At 42.9% G+C, this 23978-nt stretch overlaps 1 protein-coding gene across 1 annotated transcript; it reads left to right on the top strand.

The window, feature by feature from the left end:
- Positions 1-1250: 1250 nt before the first annotated feature.
- On the top strand, positions 1251-23894 carry USF3 (upstream transcription factor family member 3). The gene is made up of 7 exons (XM_081175999.1): positions 1251-1307; positions 7330-7412; positions 7663-7724; positions 9775-9803; positions 9974-10056; positions 10772-10868; positions 12123-23894. Exons 3-7 carry the CDS (start codon positions 7681-7683, stop codon positions 18560-18562), a joined length of 6693 nt encoding a protein of 2230 aa, XP_081032125.1. The 5' UTR covers positions 1251-1307; positions 7330-7412; positions 7663-7680; the 3' UTR covers positions 18563-23894.
- Positions 23895-23978: the final 84 nt, after the last annotated feature.

The following is a 23978-nucleotide window of genomic DNA, read 5'->3' as shown; positions in this document are numbered from 1 at the left end:
TAAACCATTTATCTCTGTCATGCTCTAACTGTCACTTATGTGGGGATAGGCAAGAGAAGCTTGAAAGACTCCAGTCTAAAACATTTAAATAACATTACCCCCAAAGGAATATTGGGAGTTGTAGTTTGTTACACGTGATGGGCATCTTCAAAGTTTGAGCATCTTCAAAGTCCATGATACCTTTGCTAAAGGCTGTTCTCCAATTGGGGCACTTGCAGGCAAGTGTTTCCCAGTTGTCAGTGTTTATACAACATTTATTTTTAGATTTGCCTTGAGAGAGTCTTTAAATCTCTTCTTGACCACTTTGGCATTCCGCTTTCCATTTTTAAGTTCGGAATAGAGGAATTGCTTTGGAAGATGATAGGCATCCGCACAACATGACCAGTCCAACGAAGGGGTTCACATGTGCCACTTCGAAAGCATCCTTTGTTGTTGTTTAATCGTTTAGTCGTGTCCGCCTCTTGGTGACCCCCTGGACCAGAGCACGCCAGGCACTCCTGTCCTCCACTGCCTCCCGCAGTTTGGTCAAACTCATGTTCGTAGCTTCGAGAACACTGTCCCACCATCTCGTCCTCTGTCGTCCCCTTCTCCTTGTGCCCTCCATCTTTCCCAACATCAGGGTCTTTTCCAGGGAGTCTTCTCTTCTCCTGAGGTGGCCAAAGTCTTGGAGCCTCAGCTTCAGGATCTGTCCTTCCAGTAAGCACTCGGGGCTGATTTCCTTCAGAATGGAGAGGTTTGATCTTCTTGCAGTCCATGGGACTCTCAAGAGTCTCCTCCAGCACCAGAATTCAAAAGCATCAATTCTTCAGCCATCAGCCTTCTTGATGGTCCAGCTCTCACTTCCATACACACTATTACCGCGCATATGTTTCCTGCTGCGCTTCTATCAGGCACACTTCGGCTTCTGGAGCAACGCTCCTCCGCCCCGCCCTCCCAGCCGCTCATTGGCCTCTCGCGCAGTTCCTCTTCCCTCTCTCCCCGCCCCCGCGCCTCACGTCAATCTACCTTTCGCGTTCTTCCCAAAGGCCGTGCGGGCCTCCGTCCGCGCCATATAAGGCTTGAAGTGGGCTGGGCCTCAGCCTTTCCTCCCGGGCTCGACCTGCCCTTCCCACCTCTCGCGGTCGCCGATTGGTTGTGGGGCGGCCGGGCCGGCTCTCCATTGGCTGTGGTGGAAGCGGAGGGGCGGCACCTGAGGAGACGGGGCCGAGGAGTCGGCGTGAGGGGAGGGAAGGCAGAGGCGGACGGCGAGCAGGATGGTCCCCGCGGTGGGGCCGCGGCCGCTCAGCCCAAAGCCCGGCGCTCCGGCGGTGAGTCCCTCAGGTCGCGGGCGGCGGCGTCGCGAGGGGGAGGCCCGCCAGGCCGGCCCCGCTCCCCTCACGCACCCGGCCCGGCCCGGCCCGCGCCTTCCCCGCCTCACGGCCAGGTGACAGTTCGCCCGGCCGCTTGCCAGGGGCCCGTCGGGGCCGCCTCAAAACGGGTGTATGTGGGGGGGGCCCTCCCGCGACCCCGCCCCCTCGGAGCTGCTGGGGGGCGTCAGGCGGGGGGGGCGCCCCCTTCCCACCCCCGGCTCCCAGGAGGGGCTGCTGCAATACAGGGGGGGGGGTATTGGGGGAAGCAGCCAGGGCTTTTATTCTGGGGGGACGCAGACCCCTCAACGTTTTGGGCCTCTCAGTTTGGCCCCATGGAGGGGCAGTACAGTGGCACCTCGGGTTAAGGACTTACTTCGTTCCGGAGGTCCGTTCTTAACCTGAAACTGTTCTTAACCTGAAGCACCACTTTAGCTACTGGGGCCTCCTGCTGCCAGAGCACGATTTCTGTTCTCATCCTGAAGCAAAGTTCTGAACCCGAGGTACTATTTCTGGGTTAGCAGAGTCTGTAACCTGAAGTGTCTGTAACCACTGTATTTCAATATGAGTAGGAAAAGGAAAGTACAGTGGTACCTTGGGTTACATACGCTTCAGGTTACATACGCTTCAGGTTACAGACTCTGCTAACCCTGAAATAGTGCTTCAGGTTAAGAACTTTGATTCAGGATGAGAACAGAAATTGTGCTCTGGCAGCAAGGCAGCAGCAGCTAAAGTGGTGCTTCAGGTTAAGAACAGTTTCAGGTTAAGAACGGACCTCTGGAATGAATTAAGTACGTAACCAGAGGTACCACTGTATTTGCTGCTGCAATACATGGTGTTGTATTTTGGGAATTATCCAGTGCTGTTTTTCTGGCAGGGGGATGCAGACCCCTCAACGTTTTGTGAATCTAAGTTTGGCCCCATTGAGGAGCAGTATTTCAGTATGAGTAGGAAAAGGAGAGGACAGTGGTACCTCAGGTTACAGACGCTTCAGGTTACAGACTCTAACTGCTAACCCAGAAATAGTACCTCGGCTTAAGAACTTTGCATCAGAATGAGAACAGAAATCGTGCTCCAGTGGCAGCAGGAGGCCCCATTAGCTAAAGTGGTGCTTCAGGTTAAAAACAGTTTCAGGTTAAGAACAGACCTCCGGAACGAATTAAGTACTTAATCCGAGGTACCACTGTATTTGGGTAGAAGGTGTTCGCTAACACAATCCAGAAGAAAGGCTGGCATGCATTAAGAAGCTCAATACAGTGGTACCTCGGGTTACAGGCGCTTCAGGTTACAGACGCTTCAGGTTACAGACTCCGCTAACCCAGAAATAGTGCTTCAGGTTAAAAACTTTGCTTCAGGATGAGAACAGAAATCGTGCTCCGGCGGCGCAGCGGCAGCAAGAGGCCCCATTAGCTAAAGTAGTGCTTCAGGTTAAGAACAGTTTCAGGTTAAGAACGGACCTCCAGAATGAATGAAGTACTTAACCCAAGGTACCACTGTACTGTACCCCTAAACATTTTTTTTTAGGAAAAAAGCACTGGAATTATCATCTGGTTGGGGTGAGAAGCGAGTACCTTCTTCTTTCACAGATTCACACATTACCGTATTTTTTGCACCATAACACTCACTTTTTTCCTCCTAGAAAGTAAGGGGAAATGTCTGTGCGTGTTATGGAGGGAATGCCTACGGGTGGCATGCCTACGGATTTTCCTCCTCTAAAAACTACGTGAGTGTTATGGTCGGGTGCGTGTTATAGAGCAAAAAATACGGTATATTTCTACAAGAGTTCAGCTATGAGACAACCAACTGCCAGAGATGGGTTATTTGGTTGTTGCTTTTATTTCAATGATCTATTTTGTGTTTTTATATTTGGGTTTTGTTCTGTGAACCCCCCTGAGACCTCCGGGTATAAGGCGGTATATAAATTCAATAATAATAATAATAATAGGTTTTGTGGTGGTGGGCTGGCCTCCCTTCCCTGGACTGCCCCAAATGTCCATTCCTCCCTGTTGCGGCTTTCCCCAGCTCCCAATATTGGGTTTTGGGATGGTGGGGCCCTGGAGCCCTCCCACCCCCAGGTTGCCCCAAATGTCCAGTGCTCCCGGTTGCGGCTTTCTTTGCCAGGCAGGGTGGGGGGGTGTTGAGGGGACTAGGCTTCCGAGGCTGCCCCCAAAGTGCTGCAGACCGTGCACTTTGTGTCTGGACCGGGGAGGTCTGAACAGGGTGGCCAGCAGAAACCTTCATGTGCAGAGGCAGTGTAGCCCCTGGAGCAGATACGATGCTGGGGATGCGCAAGGGAAGACTGGTTGTAGCTCCGTGGCTTGTTTGTAAGTTTTGCAGGAAGGAGGCATCTTGGGGGCTGCTGTCAGAAACCGACCTCAGGACTAGGTGATTGGTTGCAGTGGGACTCTCCCTGTGTAGCTGTTATCCATACAAGATAGATAGATAGATAGATAGATAGATAGATAGATAGATAGATAGATAGATAGACTGTAGTATGCTAAGCACTTTGCAGTGGACTGTATAATGCATTATAATCTGGATTTTGTTTGTAGGAAAGGGAGCAAGGAGTCTAGTTACCAAAATACCCATTTGATAACCTGGCCATGTTGCGTGCCACAGAAAAAAAAGCCTGGCAATAGTAGTGCATATTATTATTATTATTATTATTATTATTATTATTATTATTATTATTATTATTATTAAAATTATAACCTCAGTCTGGCATTGGCAATATGAAGAAAATAATAATGCTAAGTTTTTGTACAGGGCTTTTCTGAAGATTATTGAATTGAGATATGGAAATGTTTTGGAAGTTATGAGATGCCAGATTAAGATGCCATATAAAAATCACATCCTCCTAATTTGTATGACTAGTGAGTTTCCTTGCTCACATGGCTGTCCTGAGACACTGTTCTGTTATTATTGTTGTTTTATAGTTAGGACATACACTTTCATTATTCAAGCTAAATGTATTAATGGTAAATTTGTTCTCTTGTTTTGTGCCCATTTTTTAATTAACCCCTTCATGTTTTATTTACACACACACACACTCCTACTCATCATAGGCAGACATACTCTGTACAGCTTTTTGTGATAATGCAATTATATTTTGTGTTTAAATGCTTGGCAAAAAAATGTAAAAAACATGAAAAAGGGGGCAAGCATTGGGGGAAGTTTTGGTACTCTCACTTGCCATTGATTTCAGTGTGTTTTGACTATATACTATTTTGGCTTTAGGCATTGTCCATGGAACATAACCTCGGCATAAATTGGGAGTCGCCTGTACTTTTAAATTTTCTTCTATATACTTAACTTTACATTCTGACAACCATGTTAAGAAACACAGAAGACAGTCCTAACAATTCAGTCCCACTTGTGTCAGTTGAGTTTAGAGGGATTTGTTCTCTGGTGATTGTATAGGATTGCAGCCCTCCTCTTCAAAAGTAAATCAGTAAATACTACTTTCAAGTCAACATGGTTAGGATTAAGATTGATTGGTAGCATGCCCAAGCATTGTTTTTCTGGTTCCCCCTCCCACACGCATCCCATAATCCCATCCAATACATACAGTTGCATGAGGCATTAAATAAAAGTTTGTCTTTTAATTCTGAAATTATATCTTTTGCATTTCCAAAATTATACCATGGCCTACTGTAATTGAGGCTTTTCAACCATAGCCCCAAACACCTAGCTTGAATATGAGTCCTACAAATGGTTTTGCCTATTTTAACTTTTTGGTTGGTTCTTATGAATATTGTATCCTGTCAGTGCTTTTATTTTTTATTCTAATGGCCCAGCATGTGTACAAATATATATAGATCAGTTTATTTTTTGTGTTTTGTGTTCTTTTTCATTGCTAAATTAATTAACTCCTCAAAGTAAATTTCTCTTGCAAACTCACTCTTGTTAAGAGAAAGTAACTACATTGGTTAACCATTCTTATTCTGTAAATCACTTGCAGTTTTTGATGTCTGCCAGCTCGCTGAAATTCATTTTCTACAAGAGTCACTTCCAATTGCTAAGAAAAATGCAAAGCAATGCATACATTACAGAAAATTCATTGCAGTTGGAGTGTTGTATGAACTGCATTTAATAAGAAGTGAGGATAGTTTATATTCTCCTCAAACGACATATCATAAGGAAAATACTCAAAAGATCTAGAGTGTACTTGCGAGAGCCTGTAAATCCCACCAGCAATGCTGAGTCCCACTGTCCCTGGAATCAATGTCTTTGTTTATTATGATGCTTTGTCCACAGAGTTGCTTGTTCTGCTCTAACACTGCTTGCCATTGGCTTCTGCTAAACTCACAAGATCTCAGCAATAGGTACAAAGACAGAGGGAAATAAAGTTTCCTTATCCCCAAGCATGATTTATATTATGCTAACTTACTAGATGCTACTAGTAGGAAACTGTCTGTGGACAAACGCCGGCTCCCTTGGCCTGAAAGCAAGATGAGCAACACAACCCCATAGTCGCCTTTGACTGGACTTAACCGTCCTTTACCTTTTTACCTTACTAGTAGGATACTAGGGTGGGGGGTCTGATTTGAAGTAACAGGTGCAAGTAAAAGAGAAAGAGAACCGGGTACCATATTGGCCTGAATATAAGCCGCACTTTCCCCTCAAATTCTGACCATGAAAAGTTAAAGTGCGGCTTACATTCATTACCTTACACCGCCAGCAAAGCGCTGCCTCTCCGCCGCTCCCAAGCGGGGGAAAGGGGGAGGCCGCTGGCAAAGTGGTGTGGGGACACCCCCCCCAGGAAGCAGCCCGGGTATTATTGTTTTTTCTTTTTCCCCATTTACATTTAAAGGTGCAGCTTATATTCGGAGGGCGGCTTATATTCGGGCCAGTATGGTATCTCTCTTGATGTAAAAACCATGATCACCCTTCCAGGCCTTATACATGAATGGAGCTGGCACATGAACAACGAATGTGGCTGTCTGGCCATGTTTAGCTTGGCCCTGTGCCTTAATCTCTGAAATTATTATTAATAATGAATATACCACCTAATGCCCAGTTGGTTTCTAAGTAGTTTACAAAACAAAAAACAAAACTGTAAAAATACATAATGGTATGCCATAATTGAAGTCCACTGGAAAACAATCCAATTGGGATGTTAAAATGCAAACTTCAGTGATTAAAATATTCATTGAAACAGCAGAAGAATTAAAGCAGGAGACTTGGGTGAAGAGATCAAGGGAATGCCAGGAGCATCTTCAGAAGGCAACGGGATGCCAGTACATTCCACAACACTGGTGCCATGAGTGAAAAAGCCTGACACCACATCCTTAGGGCATGAATGATAAAACTAATCAGGTTCTGTTTGTTGATCTTAATGGTCTTACTGAGCAGTGGAGGTGAAACTGAGTTTTCAGGTAACCATGTCCAGTGTTGTTTAGGGCTATATATGTAGGTAACAAGATGTTAAAACTGGTTCATTGACCTATAGAACCATAGCAGAGCCTTTAGTGCTGCCCAGTACATGCCCAGTAAGAAGCACAATTAACCACCTGGGCTGTGGCATTCTGTACCAACTGCAGTCTCTGGACTAGTTGTAAGGCAGCCTCACACAGAGCACATTACAGTAATCCAAACGTGAGGTTACCAGCACATGAGTAACAGTAGCCAACTCAAACCCAAGAAAAGTTGAGTTTGGAAGTTCATAAAGATTTGTGGAGTTCCGCTTTACAAAGAGAGAGAATGTTGAACCAAAGTTAAGCCATACTAATGGTTATTAGTGGTACGCAAACCAGATCATTGTATCAGTATATTGTAATGTGTCTTGGGAGGGCAGATATGCTGAAAGGTGGGGTAAAAAAATCTGTTTAACTACAGTAAACTAAACAGAACTTGGTTTCTCTCCCCCTCCTATTACTCAAGTTTCATTTAAAAGAATGTATTTAATTATTCCAATGACTGTAACCTTTAAATGTAAGCAGAGGTCCTTAGAATTCCAATAAATTCTATCTGTCTCACTTAGGATTGTGAAGTATGGTTTGAGAAACATCAACACAGTAGAAGCTGGAGTACTATTGCAGTCTTGTAAACAGCCACTCACCAGTGGTGAGTATAAATAATCTACCTAGTCACCTGTAGAGAAGCTTTGCATGGTTGCATCTTCTTTTAGGCTACAAATGAGGCCTAGCAGGCTAGCTAATGTCCTTTGTGGTGCAATTTATTAGGTTATGCTGATCTAAAAGAAGCCAGTGGAAGTTTAACTGTGAAGAAAAAAATACTTGAGAGTCAGGGTTTTCAGATGGAACAATAATGATTGGTGCTTCTAGACTCGTTACTTTCGGTTCTGTTCTTCTAGATCCTCATCTCTCAAACTATGCCAGAGATGACAGAGAAGGCTCCTCTTAAGAAACAACACCGGTAAGTGTCCTGTTCACAAATAGAATTACAATGCAATTCTTCGCCTGTCTATTTGGAAGCAAGCTCTGTTGAGTTCAGTGAACCTGACTCACAAATAAGTGTGTATAAGATCATGCTTGTTAGTCTCTCTTATTATGTGTCAGCTGTTTGTAAAAAGCCACTACAGATAATGACCTGGGCAGCCTTTGCATCAGATTAAGTGTAGGTCAGTCTAATGTAAAATAGTTTTCTAGCAGGTGGTGGCAACGGGAGCATAACAACTTAAGCTTTTACAAGTGTTGCTATTAGGTGAAGTCAAAGACTCTCCGAAGATGATGATGTTCAGTGTTACAGTGGTACCTCGGGTTACAGATGCTTCAGGTTACAGACTCCACTAAACCAGAAACAGTATCTCTGGTTAAGAACTTTGCTTCAGGGTGAGAGCAGAAATCGCGCGGCAGCAGGAGGCCCCATTAGCTAAAGTGGTGCTTCAGGTTAAGAACAGTTTCAGGTTAAGAACGGACCTCCAGAATGAATTAAGTTCTTAACCCGAGGTACCACTGTATGGTCCTTTGCATGTCACATCTGACATTTAAAATTTTTTTAATAAATGTTTTTTAGTGTGTTAAATGAACAATCAAAGAAACAAACCAGTACACTTGTGCATTATTTACATGCAACATGAAATATGGCCAATCAATAATAAACTCCTGTTCTAACCCTTTGCTGAACTTCCCTTATAACAAGATAAAGAAAAGATCTCTGCCAGCAATGTGGGGACAGGTCCATACTTATGTGCCATATCACCACTGGTGTACACTGGTACTATTCATCTGAACAGTACTTTCTAAGCCCTAGAGTTGAATGTGCTTTAGTGTTTTTAACCCACATTTTATATCCTTGCATCTGCCAAGTTTCTTATATAAGACCTCTCCAGATAGGTTATGTTACTTCTCATGTTCACTAATGCGCCTGCAGAGAATTGGAAGCTCAGCTGCGCCACTGTTCTTATTGCTGAGTTTCTTAGTCAGTAATAAGTACAGTGGTACCTCAGTTTAAGAATAGTCCTGTTTACGAACTCTGCAAAACCGGAAGTAGTGTTCCGGTTTGCGAACTTTACCTCGGTCTAAGAACGGAAGCCGAACAGTGGAAGGGCATCAGCGGCGGGAGGCCTCATTAGGGAAAGCGTGCCTTTGTTTAAGAACGGTTGGACTTCCGTATAAAGGTGGGTCTCAGTAAGGTAGAGAAGGTATTTTGTTGTCTTTACCCAGCTCTGCATAGCCTGCACATGATGAGAAGTGGTTATAACTTAATTTGTTCTCTTTGGTCAAGTTTCTAGTCCCATGATTGGCATACAAGTGTGCAGTCAAACCTACAAAATAAGGAAACTTAGTGCAAAAACATGCTAAGGATAGTAAGAATACATAAAATTATGATAATTTCCATCAGTATGAAAAATACAGCACCAACAGGGCAAGAGTTGCTTTGAAGTAAAGGATGACTGTTCCTTATATAACACAGTACACACATCATTAAGTAGTACTATGCCTTTGGCAGGCAATTGGCAAGCCAAAGTGGTAGGACCTTTTCTGGGGTGGCTCCCAGATTCTGAAACTTTTTTCATCATAGAGATTAGCATGGCCTCTATGCTGTGGATTTTTAAATGGGCTCTACAGACTCACCTTTTTCTTTCTGCCTTTTCCTAAAGGCTTTTTCTACAGAGGTATCTACAAAATGTAGCCCTGTTTTATTAATCTTTGTAACTGTTTCAAATGGCCTTTGTTAATGTGCTGCTTTTGTTAGGTTGTTTTATATTTATTGTTCTTTTTATGATATTGCCAACTGCCTTGGCTAGGCTGTGTCCCAAAATGTGGCATATATATAATTTATATTTACAGAAAAAATGCAAGCCAGATATATATCTTGGGGATCCTTACAACAAATGTGGTTATTTCTCTTCTCCCTTTTGTGCATTTGCTGGCAGATTAAAGAAAATAGATTGATTAAAGAAAACTTCCTAGATAGCAAATATTGTAATTTAGCCATTTACATGTTACCCTTTTTTTAACAGAAAGAAGAACCGTGAAACTCACAATGCAGGTAAGAGCTTCAGTGCAGCTGTTGTCAGAATGGAGCAAGCATTCCTCTTCGGGGTCTTCCTTCCACCAAGCATGCAAATATATGCCTTCGCAATCAAAAGAGAAGTCTTATTGTTTCTGGATATGCTATCAATGTATTGTTATACACCTTATGTGTTCTGTTTTTGCTAGTGGAGAGGCATCGAAAGAAGAAAATCAATGCTGGAATAAACCGAATTGGTGAACTAATTCCATGCTCCCCAGCGCTGAAACAAGTTAGTTTGCTTTTCATGGCGGCTGAATATTTATTTATTTCACAGAATTTATATACCGCTTGGCTGTAATAAAACCTCTAAGTATGAAATATTTAAATTATCAATGAAAACAGTTAAAACAATTTAAACATTTAAAGATTATTAGAATGATCAGTAAAGAGATGAAAAGATGTCAACATCTACATGTGTGGATAGGCTTGCTAAACAAAAATGATTTAAGCAGTCACCGAAAAGAGTACAGCGAAGGTGCTTGGGCGATGTCAATAGGAAGGGATTTCCAAAGTGTGGGTGCTGCCACACAAAAACATCAATTTCTTACAAGTGTGTAATGAGTATTATGTGGCACCTGCAGTGCTAGTTCCAGTCAAGTGGGCACATGTAGGAGGCATGCTCCAGCAAGTAAACTAGTTTCAAACTGTTAATGTCTTTATATACTAATAGTAACACCTAAAACTTGGCCCATAAACATATTGCCAACCATTGAACATAGGTGTTAGATACTGACAGGGTCTCACTTCTGTTCAGCAACCCTGCATTGCAGTAATCCAATACTGAAGTTGCTAGTGCCCGAACTGCTGTGGTATACAAATTTAATAATAATAATAATAATAATAATAATAATAATAATAATAATAATAATAATGAAGTAGGCCTGTTTGTATTTCAGACTGAGTCTCTGAATGTTTTTCCTAATTATCCACATGTTCCCTTGCAGAGTAAGAACATGATCCTTGACCAGGCATATCAATATATAACAGAAATGAAAAGGCAAAACGACGAGCTCCTGCTGAATGGAGGAAACAATGAGCAAGGTGAATGGACTGGCTAGAATACTCTCGCTAGAATACCTCTGTTTTTATTGTACATACATTTCAAACTAAACATTCTTTGTCTAACTGCTACTCCACCTTTCCTCCGGAACTGTTATCAAATGATAGATTCGCTATCCTGCAGATTGAATGCTGTTTGCTTAATATTTGTGTTTCGGATTGTAATCTTCCTTATCCTAATAAAAGTAGTCCCAATCTTTTATTAAAAAGCAGATTTGCTAATTTTATACCTTGCTAACAACATAATCTTGGTGTGCCGGTATGCAAATTCTCTTTCACAATACAAATTTTATATGAAGAAGTTGAACATGATTGAAAAAAGCAACAGTAAAGTTAATTCTAAAAAATGTTGCCACACTTGTAAATTAAGTTATAGAAGAACTGTAAGTTTTTCTAAGTGAAGTTGCCTCTCAGCTATAATTGGAGCTGTTTTCTTCATCCAAACTAAACAGAAAGAATAGGGTATTTCTGAATATTCTGCAACATGGATGAAATCCAAGTCCCAGTAGTAGTTGTTTATTAGGATTTACATTAGATGATGTCTGTTCATTCTATAATCCCCTAATTTTCATACGACCAATTATCCTCTTTGGAAAAATGCAGTGTGAACTGGAACAATAAAGAAATAATAGAATGAAAGCAATAGAAATGTTTCCTTGCTGAGAGTATTTATAAGGCTGTAGTTTTCTTCAGATGATGAGTTTGTGAAATACAGTTAACATACTGCTCTCTGCCAATTCAGGACAGTTGAACCATCTGCCCAGAAATGATTGGCTCCAATTTGCAGTGGGTTTTCTTTCCTGTTACCTATAAATATTGTAGCTAGAGATGCCTGGGATGTGTTGCATGCAACCTGTGTTCTCTCCTTTTAATTCTAAGTCTCTAAGGATGTAATCTGAGTTTGAGTACATATTACCAGTGCTTTTTTTCTGGGGGGATGCAGGGGTACGCATACCCCTAAACATTTTGTGAATCTTTGTCCTTTTGTCCATTTATTTGTCTTTATTGTTCCCGATTTGAACCATAAAATGGTGGTTTTCTTGAGTCAAAATGAGAGTACCTCTAAACATTTTTAAAGGAAAAAAAGCTCTGCATATTACAGCAGAAACCTATGTTGAGGTGATGAAATGGTTTTCTTTAATTCTATTTTCACTTGCTCCTAAAACAAATCAGCCGTACTAGACTTTTGCAGAACCTTTGGTCATTCGGATTTATTATTTTTTTATTTCTCTGCAGCTGAAGAAATAAAAAAGCTCCGGAAGCAGTTGGATGAACTTCAGAAAGAAAATGGGCGCTACATTGCATTATTGAAAGCCAACGACATTTGCCTTTATGATGACCCCACTGTCCACTGGAAACGGAACCTCAAGCACGCAAAAGTTTCTGTTGTTATCCCCAATGATCAGGAGCAAAAGAAGAAAGGGAACCTGAAAAATGCAAAAGTGTCTGTTGTGATCCCCAGCGACCAGCTGCAAAAGAACATCATTGTATATTCCAATGGCAGTCAGCTTGGTGGAAGCAACCAGGGGGCATCGGTCCAAGGAATAACCTTTAATATCAGTCATAATTTACAGAAGCAGACTGCTAATGTTGTTCCTGTCCAGAGGACTTGCAACCTAGTCACTCCTGTGACCATTTCTAGTATCTATTCCACGGAAATCAAATCAGGGCTTCAGACTTCAGTTTCTCCACTGGTATCAGGCCCATCAAATCCAGCCAAGAAAATTATTGAGCACTCTACCTCTGAGAATGAGCAAGGCCTACCTGCTAGTTCTAGTGCTGACAGCTCCCTGAATCCCTTGCAGCTAGTGAGGCTACAGCCTGAAATGCAGAGTTCTCCACAAGATGAAGATGACATCTCCAAATCTAAAAATAAACCAGAGACTTTCAAGTTAATTGAGAAAGCGGGTTTGCCTAGCAACAGCCTTCCTGTCAGTGCTAGTTTAGACAGATCTCTGGCTCAGCTGGCAGACATGACCCCTAAAGAGGATCCAAGAAATGGATCCCTAGAAAGCTGTGTGGTTTCTGCAGCTGATACCACTTGTACTCCATCTGTAATGCTCTCCATGGATGGAAAGCTGTCTGCAGGAAACATCTTCAAAAGCAGCGTAGGACCAGCAGCATCTGCTGTAGAAATCCAGAAGGCTGTAACAGAAATTAACACTTTGCCTGCTGCTTCTGTAGATAAGTGGCCTTTTCCCAGTTCTTCAGCTGCTGGCACTTCAAATTCCAAAACCATGGGTAGCCTGACGCGAATGACTTCTGCTGGAAACACCCAGACTACTTGGACTACTTTGCAACTAGCAGGGAATACTGTTCAGCCTCTAAACCGTACTCTGTCCAGCATAAACGCAGCCCTCTTAAATCAGCCAGTTAACAATGCTAGCATTGCAGCATCTACTCCTAACAGGATTTTGGCAAGTGCTCCCAGTTTAAACAATCCTCTACCTGCTGGTGAACAAACAGCTGAGCAAATCATGGTTACTTTGCCATCTTACCCATCCTTACCTATGCAGCCGCTAGTCACTAAGACGCAGGTTCTCGCACAACCTGCAAATGGCCTCCTTCCATTGAATCCACCGATGCAGCTGATTCAGGTGCCGCAGCCAGTAGGTCCATCTGCCACTGCACCACCTGCGAAACAAAATGTAGTCATTTTACAGCCTTCAAATGCCAGTGCAGGTCCACCAGTGTTGAGAACTGAAGTCCCCAACCAAACTGTTAGCCAGCAGATTGTAATTATACAGACTGCTAACCCAAATCCTCTCTCCCTTTTCTCTGCTCCTCCTCCTCCTCCTCCTCCTCCTCCTCCTATCAGAATGCCTATAAATGGAGCCGCTCCCTCAGCAAGTGCTAGTAACCCTATGCAAAATGCCTCTGGCCCTCATATGTTTGGTGGGAAGCATCTTGTCCATATTTTGCCAAGGCCATCTTCTGCACCATCTTCTGGCTCGACACAAACGTTTTCAGTTGCAATGGCGAACCAACATCTTCCGCAGACTATTTCTTTAAATGGGCAGCTGTTTGCATTGAAGCCTGTGAAGTCCTGTTCTGGAGGTTCGGATCAAACCCCTATGCAAGTTATTCAGCCTACCACCAGTGAAGATCCAAATACAAACGTCGCCCTCAATACATTTGGTGCTTTAGCTAGCCTCAATCAAAGCATATCGCAGATGGCTGGACAGAATTGTCTGCAGGTGTCTACCAGTCAGCCTACAAATCCATCAACGGTCAGCAGCCAAACCACACCAAGTACCCATGTTCTGCTGGCAGCTACAGCAGCATCCTCTTCTGCTGCTGAGAATGTAATGTTAACCAGTGTTTCGTGCTCAGTGGGTGCTTCTCCCCCCAAAACCTCATTTGGTCTGGCTTCAAAATGGTCTAATAAAAGTACTAAAAAATGCTTGGTGGCCAGCAGCAATCTTGCATGTCGAGTGAATTCTTGCAAAGATTTGAAGAAACTAGATAGTGGGGATGTGGAGGCTACCCCTGAGCATTCAGGAAGTGACATCTTGCTTGGAAACATGCCTGATAATGTGGTGTTGCAAAGCTTAGCCATATCACAAGCAAATAGGGGAGCACCTAACGATGTTGCCCAAAATGATGCTTCCAATTCCCATCCCAAAGAGAGACTGAGAGCTGAGCAAGACATGGAAAGTACCTTGGCCTCTGACCTGAATGCAGCTATAGTGCCGAGATCGTTGCCACTCGAATCGGCCTCCTCAGAACAGTTTGAAGTGGTTGCTCCCGTCTCCAGAGAGTGTGCATCTCTGCCTCCTCAAACTAATTCAGCAACAAATTCTAAGTTATCAGAATCATCTAAATGCATCCCCACCAGCCCTTTAACATCTTCTGACTCTCAGGTGACAGCTTCTCATATTTCTGGGACATCTGTGGCAAACAGTGGGGCGAGTGCAGACGGTGTTCCCAGAACAGAGGTGTCTGAAATCTGCACAATGGAACAAAATTGTTCCATAGTCATGCAGGCCAGTGATTTGTTAGAAGAGCAAGGCCTGACCAAGATTTTCTCTGATTTCAGTAAAGTGGGAGAAGCTGTAGAAAAAAACTTCTCGGTCCAAGTTGAACACCCTAATTTTCGCACCCAAAACACTAAATCAATTATAGACTCGAATGACTTGGCAGAGAAGCAGGAGGGGCTCTTGCTGGTGAACACTGAAGAGGAAAACCTTGCACAGTCTCATTCCTGTACCTCTGAACAAGAAACAGTCACTGCTAATAGACAAGCAGACTCTCCCATGTCAACTAGCTCAGGCAGCAGTTGTGGATTCTCAGTTGCATCCATGTTGCCAGACACATGCAGGGAAAATGTTCCCAACAACACTTCAGTGAATACATGCAACAGCTGTACGTTTTCAGAGCAAACGGATATTGTAGCTTTGGCAGCAAAAGCCATTTTTGACCAAGAGGCCCATGCAAAAGCAGCCGTGTCGGGAGCTGCTGTTTCCAAGGATGGTGAAGAGGCATCTCTGAGAAGAGACCAGTCTCTTAAGTCTCACACCATTAAAGAGGCAGATCAGATAGAAACAGTGCCAGGAAATTTCAGCACCCAGAATGCAGTGAAAATAAACGTTGATCGGTCAGTCGAGAAACAAAGCTGTTCCGTTGGAGTGGAAGTGTCCAGTGTAACCTTGCAAATTCCAGCCTCCCAGTCTTCAAGCACATCAAGCTTAAGTGTCAATAATCTCATCCATCAAAGCTGCATCATCCACCCCATTGTGAGCTGCTCAGGTTTACCCCCAACTTCAGAACAATCAGCTGTTCCTGTGACTATGACTCCATCCATGCCCACTAATCCATATATGACTCAGTCTCCAGGACATTCTCCAGTGCTAATGACAGATTATGCTTCAGAACAACTGTCTGCTGTTCGGACCAGCACCATGCAGGCTTCTCAGATGCATGAGCCACACTTAAAGCAGCAAAGCCAGGAAAGCCGCAAAGACTCTGTCAAACGTTCTGTTCCAGATGATCACCTGCTTTCCACGCCGAAGAGACAGAAACACTGCCAGACGGCACCTATGCAGCTTGAAGGGATGGCTTTGCTGAACCAAACAGCTGACGATATTTCAGATCAAAGTCGCATCCTTGTCAACCAGATCTCCTCCAACTCCTCCAATATGGCAGTATCCGGGAGCAGTCAAGGGCACACGGATAGTCTTAGCCGGCTGTTCCCAAGCAGCAATTTTGTGCCACCTGCTCTGAGGCAAGCTGAAATCCAGTGTAATTCTCAGCCTTCTGTCCCGGATCAGACAGGACAGCACCTGCAACCTATTCCACATGCTCCCACTCAAGGAATGACCCACCTTCATAGCAATCCGTATATAAAGCAGCAGCAGCAGCAGCAACAACAACAGGCTGGACAGTTAAGAGAAAGACATCAGTTGTATCAACTCCAGCACCACATTTCTCATGCAGAAAGCCCTATCCATTCCCAAGCCCTCAGCGTCCACCAGCAAAGAGTAATGCATCAGGAGGCACAAATGCAGAAGAAAAGGTCTCTCATCCAAGCAGCCCAGCCCAGCACACTTGCTTTGCAGCAGAAGCATCATGGAAGCGACCAGTCGCGGTCAAAGAGCAGCCAGCCCCACCCCCACCACCCACAGATGCAGCAAATGCAGCAGCACTACACCTCTTCTCAGCCTGAGAAGACATGCGAGAACCCCACTGCAAACAGAACTCACCACAACCATCCTCAGAGCCGTCTGAACCAGGACATTCTGCACCAGCAAGCCCCAGATGTGGGCAACAGACAGACAGGCTCTGGAGTTTCTTCTGAACACGTGCCAGGACATGGCCAGATGCAAAGACTTATGACCTCCAGGGCTTTGGAGCAGCAAATGGTGTCCCAGCCTAGTATTGTCACCAGGTCATCCGACATGACCTGTGTCCCCCACAGACAAGAAAGAAACAGGGTTAGCAGCTACTCCGCAGAGGCACTTATTGGAAAGACGCCCTCTAATTCAGAGCAGAGACTAGGAATATCCATTCAGAGCTTGAGGGCTTCAGATAATCTTGAAATGAGAAATTACCTTGATGTGTCTAGGAATAAAGGATTGGTAATCCATAACATGCAAGGACGCATGTCAGTGGACCACACGGTTGGAGCAGATGTTCAAAGACTTTCTGAGTGCCAGACATTCAAGGCAAATGGCGCTAACCAGCAGTTTGATGTGCAGTCCTCAAGGAACAGTGAACTAGGGACCTCAATGTCATCCCTCAGAGGGATGCAGACGCAGGCTTTTCGAATAGCTCAGAATGCTGGGCCACCCCTAGACAGACAGAAGAGGTTGCCCTATCAGCCAGTTCAGGGCATTTCAGCAGGAAATGTTCTTCCTCCCCCAAGAGACAATGAAAATACATGCCACCAAAGTTTTATGCAGAGTTTACTTGTCCCTCATCTTGGAGAGCAAGTCGGTGGAGGCCAAAGACCAATTGCAGAGCACCAGAGAAATCCACAGTGTGCCACTTCTTCTATTGTTGAATATAATTGCCCCCCAGCAAGAGACAGTATTCACATTCGAAGAGAAGGTGATGGTCAGAACAGGGAAAGTTGCGATATGTCTCTTGGTGCTATTAATAATAGGAACAATACATTAAATATTCCATTTTCAAGTTCCTCTGGAGATATTCAGGGTCGCAATACAAGCCCCAATATTTCTGTTCAGAAATCCAACCCCATGAGAATGACAGAGAGTCATGGAACCAAGGGTCACATGAATGCTCCAGTTTCTAGCAATGTGCATGGAGTCGTCCGACCTCCTCTCACCCACCCGCCCGTCTCTCGGAACGCCGAGCAAGTCCCACCATCAGTTCGTCAACCAAATTCTTCAGTTACTCAGCGATCAAGACATCCCCTCCAGGATAACAGTGGTTCTAAAATTCGCCAGCCTGAAAGAAATCGTTCTGGAAATCAAAGACACGGAAATGTCTTTGATCCTAGTCTTCCCCACCTTCCTTTGGCTGCCAGTGGTAGTATGATCCTTGGAAGGCAACAACCTGCTCTAGAAAAAAGAGGCAGTATTGTGCGATTCATGCCTGAAGGACCACAAATGACTAATGACAGTGCAGCTCCTGATCAGCACAGTCTGTCTCAAAATTTTGGATTCCCTTTTATTCCAGAGGGTGGAATGAATCCCCCCATAAATGCCAACGCACCGTTCATCCCACCAGTGACTCAGTCTAGTACTACTCGAACGCCAGCCCTGATTCCAGTAGATCCTCAGAATACGTTGCCATCTTTTTATCCGCCATATTCTCCTGCCCATCCCACCCTTTCAAATGACATTTCAATCCCTTATTTTTCGAACCAGATGTTTCCTAATCCAAGCACAGAGAAGCCAAGTGGTGGAGGTTTAAACAATCGCTTTGGCTCCATCTTGTCTCCTCCCAGGCCAGTGGGCTTTGCCCAGCCAAGTTTCCCCCTTTTGACAGACATGCCCCCAATGCATATGGCCAATTCATCTCACTTGTCCAATTTTAATTTGACTTCTTTATTCCCAGAGATTGCTACAGCTCTTCCTCCAGATGGTTCTGCAATCTCGCCTCTGCTCTCTATAGCGAACACATCTGCTTCTGATTCTTCCAAGCAATCATCAAACCGGCCCGCTCACAACATAAGCCATATTCTAGGTCATGATTGCAGTTCGGCTGTATGAAATGTAGTGGCCAGGAGTTAGAATGGTGAATTGTTTTATGTGTGTAGTATGCATATTTGTGTATATACATGCATGTGTCCATGTATGCATTTGGGATTGCCATCCTTGAAAAGACCACTCGAAGCATCACTGTTTGTGGGGAGTATATATACAATAGCAGGTGCTTCTGTATTTCTACATACCCGTGTTGCTAAAGTAGCAGGTGCCTATCTCAATGCTTACTAGTAAGAGTAAGAATCCAACACCTTGATCTGTCTTAACAGAGTTCCAGATCATCACCCCCTGTGCCAAGATGAGCCTTGTGCAAAATTAAGTCCAGGGAAACTGAAGAGTTGCATTTATAGTTCTTGGAGAGTGATTTTTCTTTTTTGCCCAGGAAGTAGATACGTGAGGGTCTCAAACACATCTCAAATTGGTACAAAGGTTTTGAGTCAATGCACACTAGATCACTTTTACTATTTGTGTTGAAGTTTATCATAGACATATTTCATAGGGCTGACTTCATGTGATAATTTCTGACGGGCATTTAAAGCTTAGTGCTATGCCTAGCTTCTGAGGAACTGTATTAACGTATCGTGTAATGGGAAATACTGCCTCTCTTCTGAAACATATAGTTTAATGCTCTCCTCCTGAGGCTTTTATTTTTAGCATTGTTTCTGCTAACAATCCATAGAATTTTTTTAAAAACCATTTATGTTCAGTTCAGTTCATACATGTTGATTTCTCCCCCGCAGCTTGTATGCTGTGAGTTTCTCAGGGTATCCTTTTTATGTCCTGCTTATCACTTTTTTGAGGAGGGGAATTATCTCCATTTTTACCATTGTAATGTTTTTCTTTCCTTTTCCCTCAGATAACCCTTGTAACCTGAGAGCATGTAATAGGAACATATTGTGTGACAAATATTGTTGGGTGAAACTGTAGGCAAATACAACATTAGTATTAAGTGCTTATTTAAATGTATTGGTTTGCACTTACAAAGCACCTTCTGTCCAGAAACTCTTTGCTGGGAACAGAAAGAGGAGTGTGTGAAGTTTTGAGCACTTAGCAAAATGGGATGGTCTTGATGAGGCAAAGTTACAGCGGAGAAGCACTTGTCAGTAACTTCATAGATGAAATGTGGCAAGTAACAGGTGAATGGCTCATTTTCTCTTGTAATTGTTACAAATGCTTTTTTCTTTTTTGCACCCTTTTGGATAGTTTAAAACATACAGCAATATTGTTTCAAAGAGTCTTCCTCAGCTGATGGTAGCCAGGCTGTGACCCTGGCAGTAAAAAAAATTGGCCTGGGCGATCCCTTGGTGATTGCTAACTTTTTGTGGGACTTAAGGTGGAAAAAACTTAGGCAATTAGATAGCCAAGAAGAACCTTAGAGGTAGCATATAAAGGGATCTTAGAATGGGTATAGTATATAGTCATTGCTTAGTAAATGTGCTGAAGTTACAGCGTGGGTCTGTCTCGGAATAGCGATTCAACAATGTCCTCAGCAACACCAGTTGCTTTTAGGGCCTCCTGTCTCAGAACAGGGGTCCTCATGGGAATTTTTAATCTCCAGTGGGAAATCTGAAGTGGCTGGCTTGGTCAGAATCAGAACTGTGGGAATATCCACAAGCTCAGCTTTCTAATGAGTACCCCAGAAGGTTCACTTGGCCAAGTTAGCTTCCTAGTATTGCAGTGGCTGATTCACAAAGGGTAAGGTAAGACAGAACAGCTTCCATGAACCTGCGTGACACATGCCTGAAAACCGAGGGAACTTGAATCTTGGACTTTGACTTTCTGTGTACATCTAAAAGAAGGGTGTGCAAGCTTACCATTGATTTATAATAGCATATTTCTGCTTTGAAGGATGTGCCTTCAGTTTGCCCTGGAGTTCAAGTGTCCTTATGTGCTTCAAAATGCTATCCTCTTGGCTCACCTTTTCAGGGTAGGACCCATGGCTTGTTGCTTTCTTCTAACTCCAGCTATAGTAGCTGCCACATAACATACATTTTTGTCCATCAGCAATGGCAAAACAAGCCGTTTCCTCTTAGAATCCAGTGTGTGAAGGTAAACTTAGAACCCTAGGGCATCCAGATTATTTTTAAAACTGCGAACCATAGTTGGCCATAGTTTGTGCACAGTGTGTTGGGAAGCATCCAGCCTCATGGTGATTTCAGTTCATTGGCTTAGCAGGGTCATTCTCTGGGTCTCCAAGTGCTTGGGGAATTCATCACTGTGAAAGAATGTATGCTACCATAGTTGTAATCAAGAGCTCGATTCCATATATATTGTCTCAAGAAAAGGGTGGATACAGTAATTATTTTCAAAGGGCATACTAGCATGATAAGACATATGTATGTATGTGCAGACATCAAAAACACATGGATTCCTGGCATAATTTTTTCAAAAGCAATTGTCAAGTAACAAGTTATTTGGATTCTTCATTCCATACATCATTCCAGCTACTTGGTTCAGTTTGGAGACTTCTCTGTGTTGTACGATTTAACTACTTAAGAGATGTCATAGAATTGTCTCTGAGTTTCTGATAATATCACTTGGATAATGTCTGAAATGAACATCTGACTATTTCTTCGAAGACTTTATCTCTTGCTGCATAAAAGTCTTGTCATTTGCCATGATTAATAAGTAAAAGTGGTGTATTTGACATGCCTTACTCCACATAACTCATTTCCTAAGGAGGTGGAGTTGTTCCTTAGTGTTCTGCTCCCCCCAAAAAGCTACAAGACCCCTTAAAAATCCTTAACTATTCAGCCTGTTTAAGTTTGTTAGACATGCACTAATTGTGTTTGAGGGGTTTTTTTGTAGTGCAGAAATCAGAAGGACTACCTTGGTTGTCGATAGAAAAGTTAAAAATTCAAATCAATTATTATTTGCTAAATTTATAACACACTCTACTGAAGGAGCCTAGGACAGCATTCACATCAAATTCCTGAAATTGCTACAAGTAATTTAATTCTGTAATGAAAGAGGACATAGCAGGTTAACTCTTTTCTGTTGTGGGCCCCATGCCAGGGGGTAGAAGGGGCACTTTGCTGTGCTACTTGTCTACACATGCCAAGTTTCTGTTTTGTCCCAGTGAAAATGGAGAGCTCTGTGTTGCATTGGTTAGTCAAGTATTTTTTTAAAGCACTTGAAAAGGTCTTGAAGCACTTGAAAAGGTCTGCAGTGTCTGATACAAACTTTATGGTCTGATACAGACTGATACAAACTTTATGGAACTATGAACTATGAACATTAACTTTTTAAAAATTATTCATAATTAGTACACACTGGTTTTTCAAAAAAATATTCTGGTTTTGAAAACGGAAGGGAAAGAAAACTGCTACTTTATAGAAATTATGATGTTGTGCCTTGACACTGCGTTGGTATTGCCTCACTGTTCTATAACTTACATTGTTAAGCCACCTTCCACCCCCCGTTTTTAGTTGGTTGTGCTATACAGTTAGTGGTACTCCTAGTATTGAGAAGAATCAGATTTCTTATCATTTTGCATCAGAGGAATTGAGGTTAAACACTCAAATAATGAGGAGCTGAGGAAACTTAAAGAGTGACTTTCCAAGACAAACATGGCAAGTTAGAATCCTAGTTTTCCTGGGTTACCTTTATACGATTTTATATTTGTCATAGAGGTTCATTTCTATGCAAAAGGCTGTGCTTAGGTTGGGGATTCTGTAAACTGGTTAGATGTGGTTTAAGTGCAGAGAATGGGGAAGGGAGGAAAACAGGCCATTCAATATGAGAAAAGGCTTCTGCATGTTTTCTTCTGAGCCAATATCTATTGTGACCCTCCCCTTCCCTCCCCAGGGTTTTTATTTTAGTTCTGCCTCCGCCATCAAGTTAGCAAGACATCTACAGAACTGGGAGGGTGTATGTTTTAAATTCTGTAAATTGGTGTCTATTTCCCACTTTTCTGACGAAGGAAAAAATTAAGACTGCTAAACCGTTCAGTGTGTTCTGTGGTATAAGCTAATAGATCAACCACTTCTGTGGGCTTTACCTATATTGAATCTTCTTACAAGGACTTTCTGGTAGACACAACTGTGGTAGATAGCTGCTAATGTGAACCTTAGTGCTGTTAAGACATTTTTAAAATGTCTGTCTTGACATTGTCTGCGGTGGCAGTTTTGCTGTCATAAGTGCTGGAGGAGCTTGAGTGATCGCAGGGAGTTCCGTTTAGCCGAAAATTGTCATGTCTCAGTAGAATCCTTGGAGTACAAACTGATACAAAGCCCATAAATTCAATCGCATCTTATCTCCTGCTTTCAGGCGGTCGTGTTCTTCACTAAAGAGCCAACGTGCAGAGATCTTCTCTCTCTCCTTTGCAGAATGTGCTGAACAAATTGGTCTGTTATGTACTAGCAAGCCATTTGATTCATAATCTCTTAGCTTTATTTTCTTAATACCGCTGTCCAGTTTAGTAACATTGCTGTCCAATTTTGTAATCTTATCAAGATCTTTTGCGTTATGCGCGACCTTCTAACCAGCACTGCTTAAGGGAGCTTTAAAAAAGCAACACTTGGCAGTTTGTAGGTCCAATGGGATACCAGACTGGACACATGAACCATTGTGCTGTTCTCACGATCACATGCAAGTGAGTTGCATGTAAATATAGAAGCTTTAACGGAGTGTGCATATCACATCTTGTATTGTTTCTGCTGGGTGCAAGGAGACAGCCCCTTTTAATGGGAGCAATTATGGAAAACTGGATACCATACAGATTATAGGTTGTGTGGCATCCAGCTTTGGTAGATTGCTTCATCTCCAAGCCAGAAGCGGACATCCCCTTATGATTCCCTTAAACAACTCAGAGTGAGCGACGCTTCCCTCTTCTCTTGAAAGTAACAAATGTATTCCCTTGATTTGCGCCACAGTTTTTCTGCAGTGCATCCCCTAAAATCCTACATACAGCCTCTAGATTCTTTCAAGCCCTAGTACAGAAATGTGTGGTGATGCTGATCAGGCACACAAATGATTGTAAATAAGATTTTGTTCCATTTATTTTGACATCTTTTTACAAATTCGTCGCATTCAGATGTAAATATTTACAACAGTGGTTTTGATGAAAGGTCTCAGATTTTTATTAAATGTAACAATTTATTGATTGTAAAAATTGTATAGATACGAACAAAATGGTATTTTATTTTAAAAATGTACAGTTTGTGTACTTTCATTTTTGCGTACTCTAGATACTTTCTAGTTCCACTTCCTGTCCCCCTTCCAGGAAAAAAACCCCAATGCCTGTGATCCTGTGCTTAAATCCTGGCTGCAAGTTGCAGCCAAAGTTTATAAACTGTAATTTTTTAAAGAAAAATGTAAAGAATTTAAAGTCAAGAAATTCTTTTTGTGGTTTTTAACTAATTTTAACTTCTTTGATCTGCCTACTTCTGCATTGTAGATGGATTTATCATTTTAAATCGGC

The sequence above is a fragment of the Podarcis bocagei genome, assembly GCF_964188305.1.
Source record: "Podarcis bocagei genome assembly, chromosome: 17".
Lineage (NCBI taxonomy): Eukaryota > Metazoa > Chordata > Lepidosauria > Squamata > Lacertidae > Podarcis > Podarcis bocagei.
This window is presented reverse-complemented; position numbering and strand designations above follow the sequence as displayed.

Coding starts and splice junctions, on each gene's coding strand:
- USF3 (XM_081175999.1), top strand. CDS start 7,681: ATGCCAGAGATGACAGAGAAGGCTCCTCTTAAGAAACAACACCG. Junction 10,057..10,771: donor GCTCCCCAGCGCTGAAACAA/GTTAGTTTGCTT, acceptor GTTCCCTTGCAG/AGTAAGAACATGATCCTTGA. Junction 10,869..12,122: donor TGGAGGAAACAATGAGCAAG/GTGAATGGACTG, acceptor ATTTCTCTGCAG/CTGAAGAAATAAAAAAGCTC.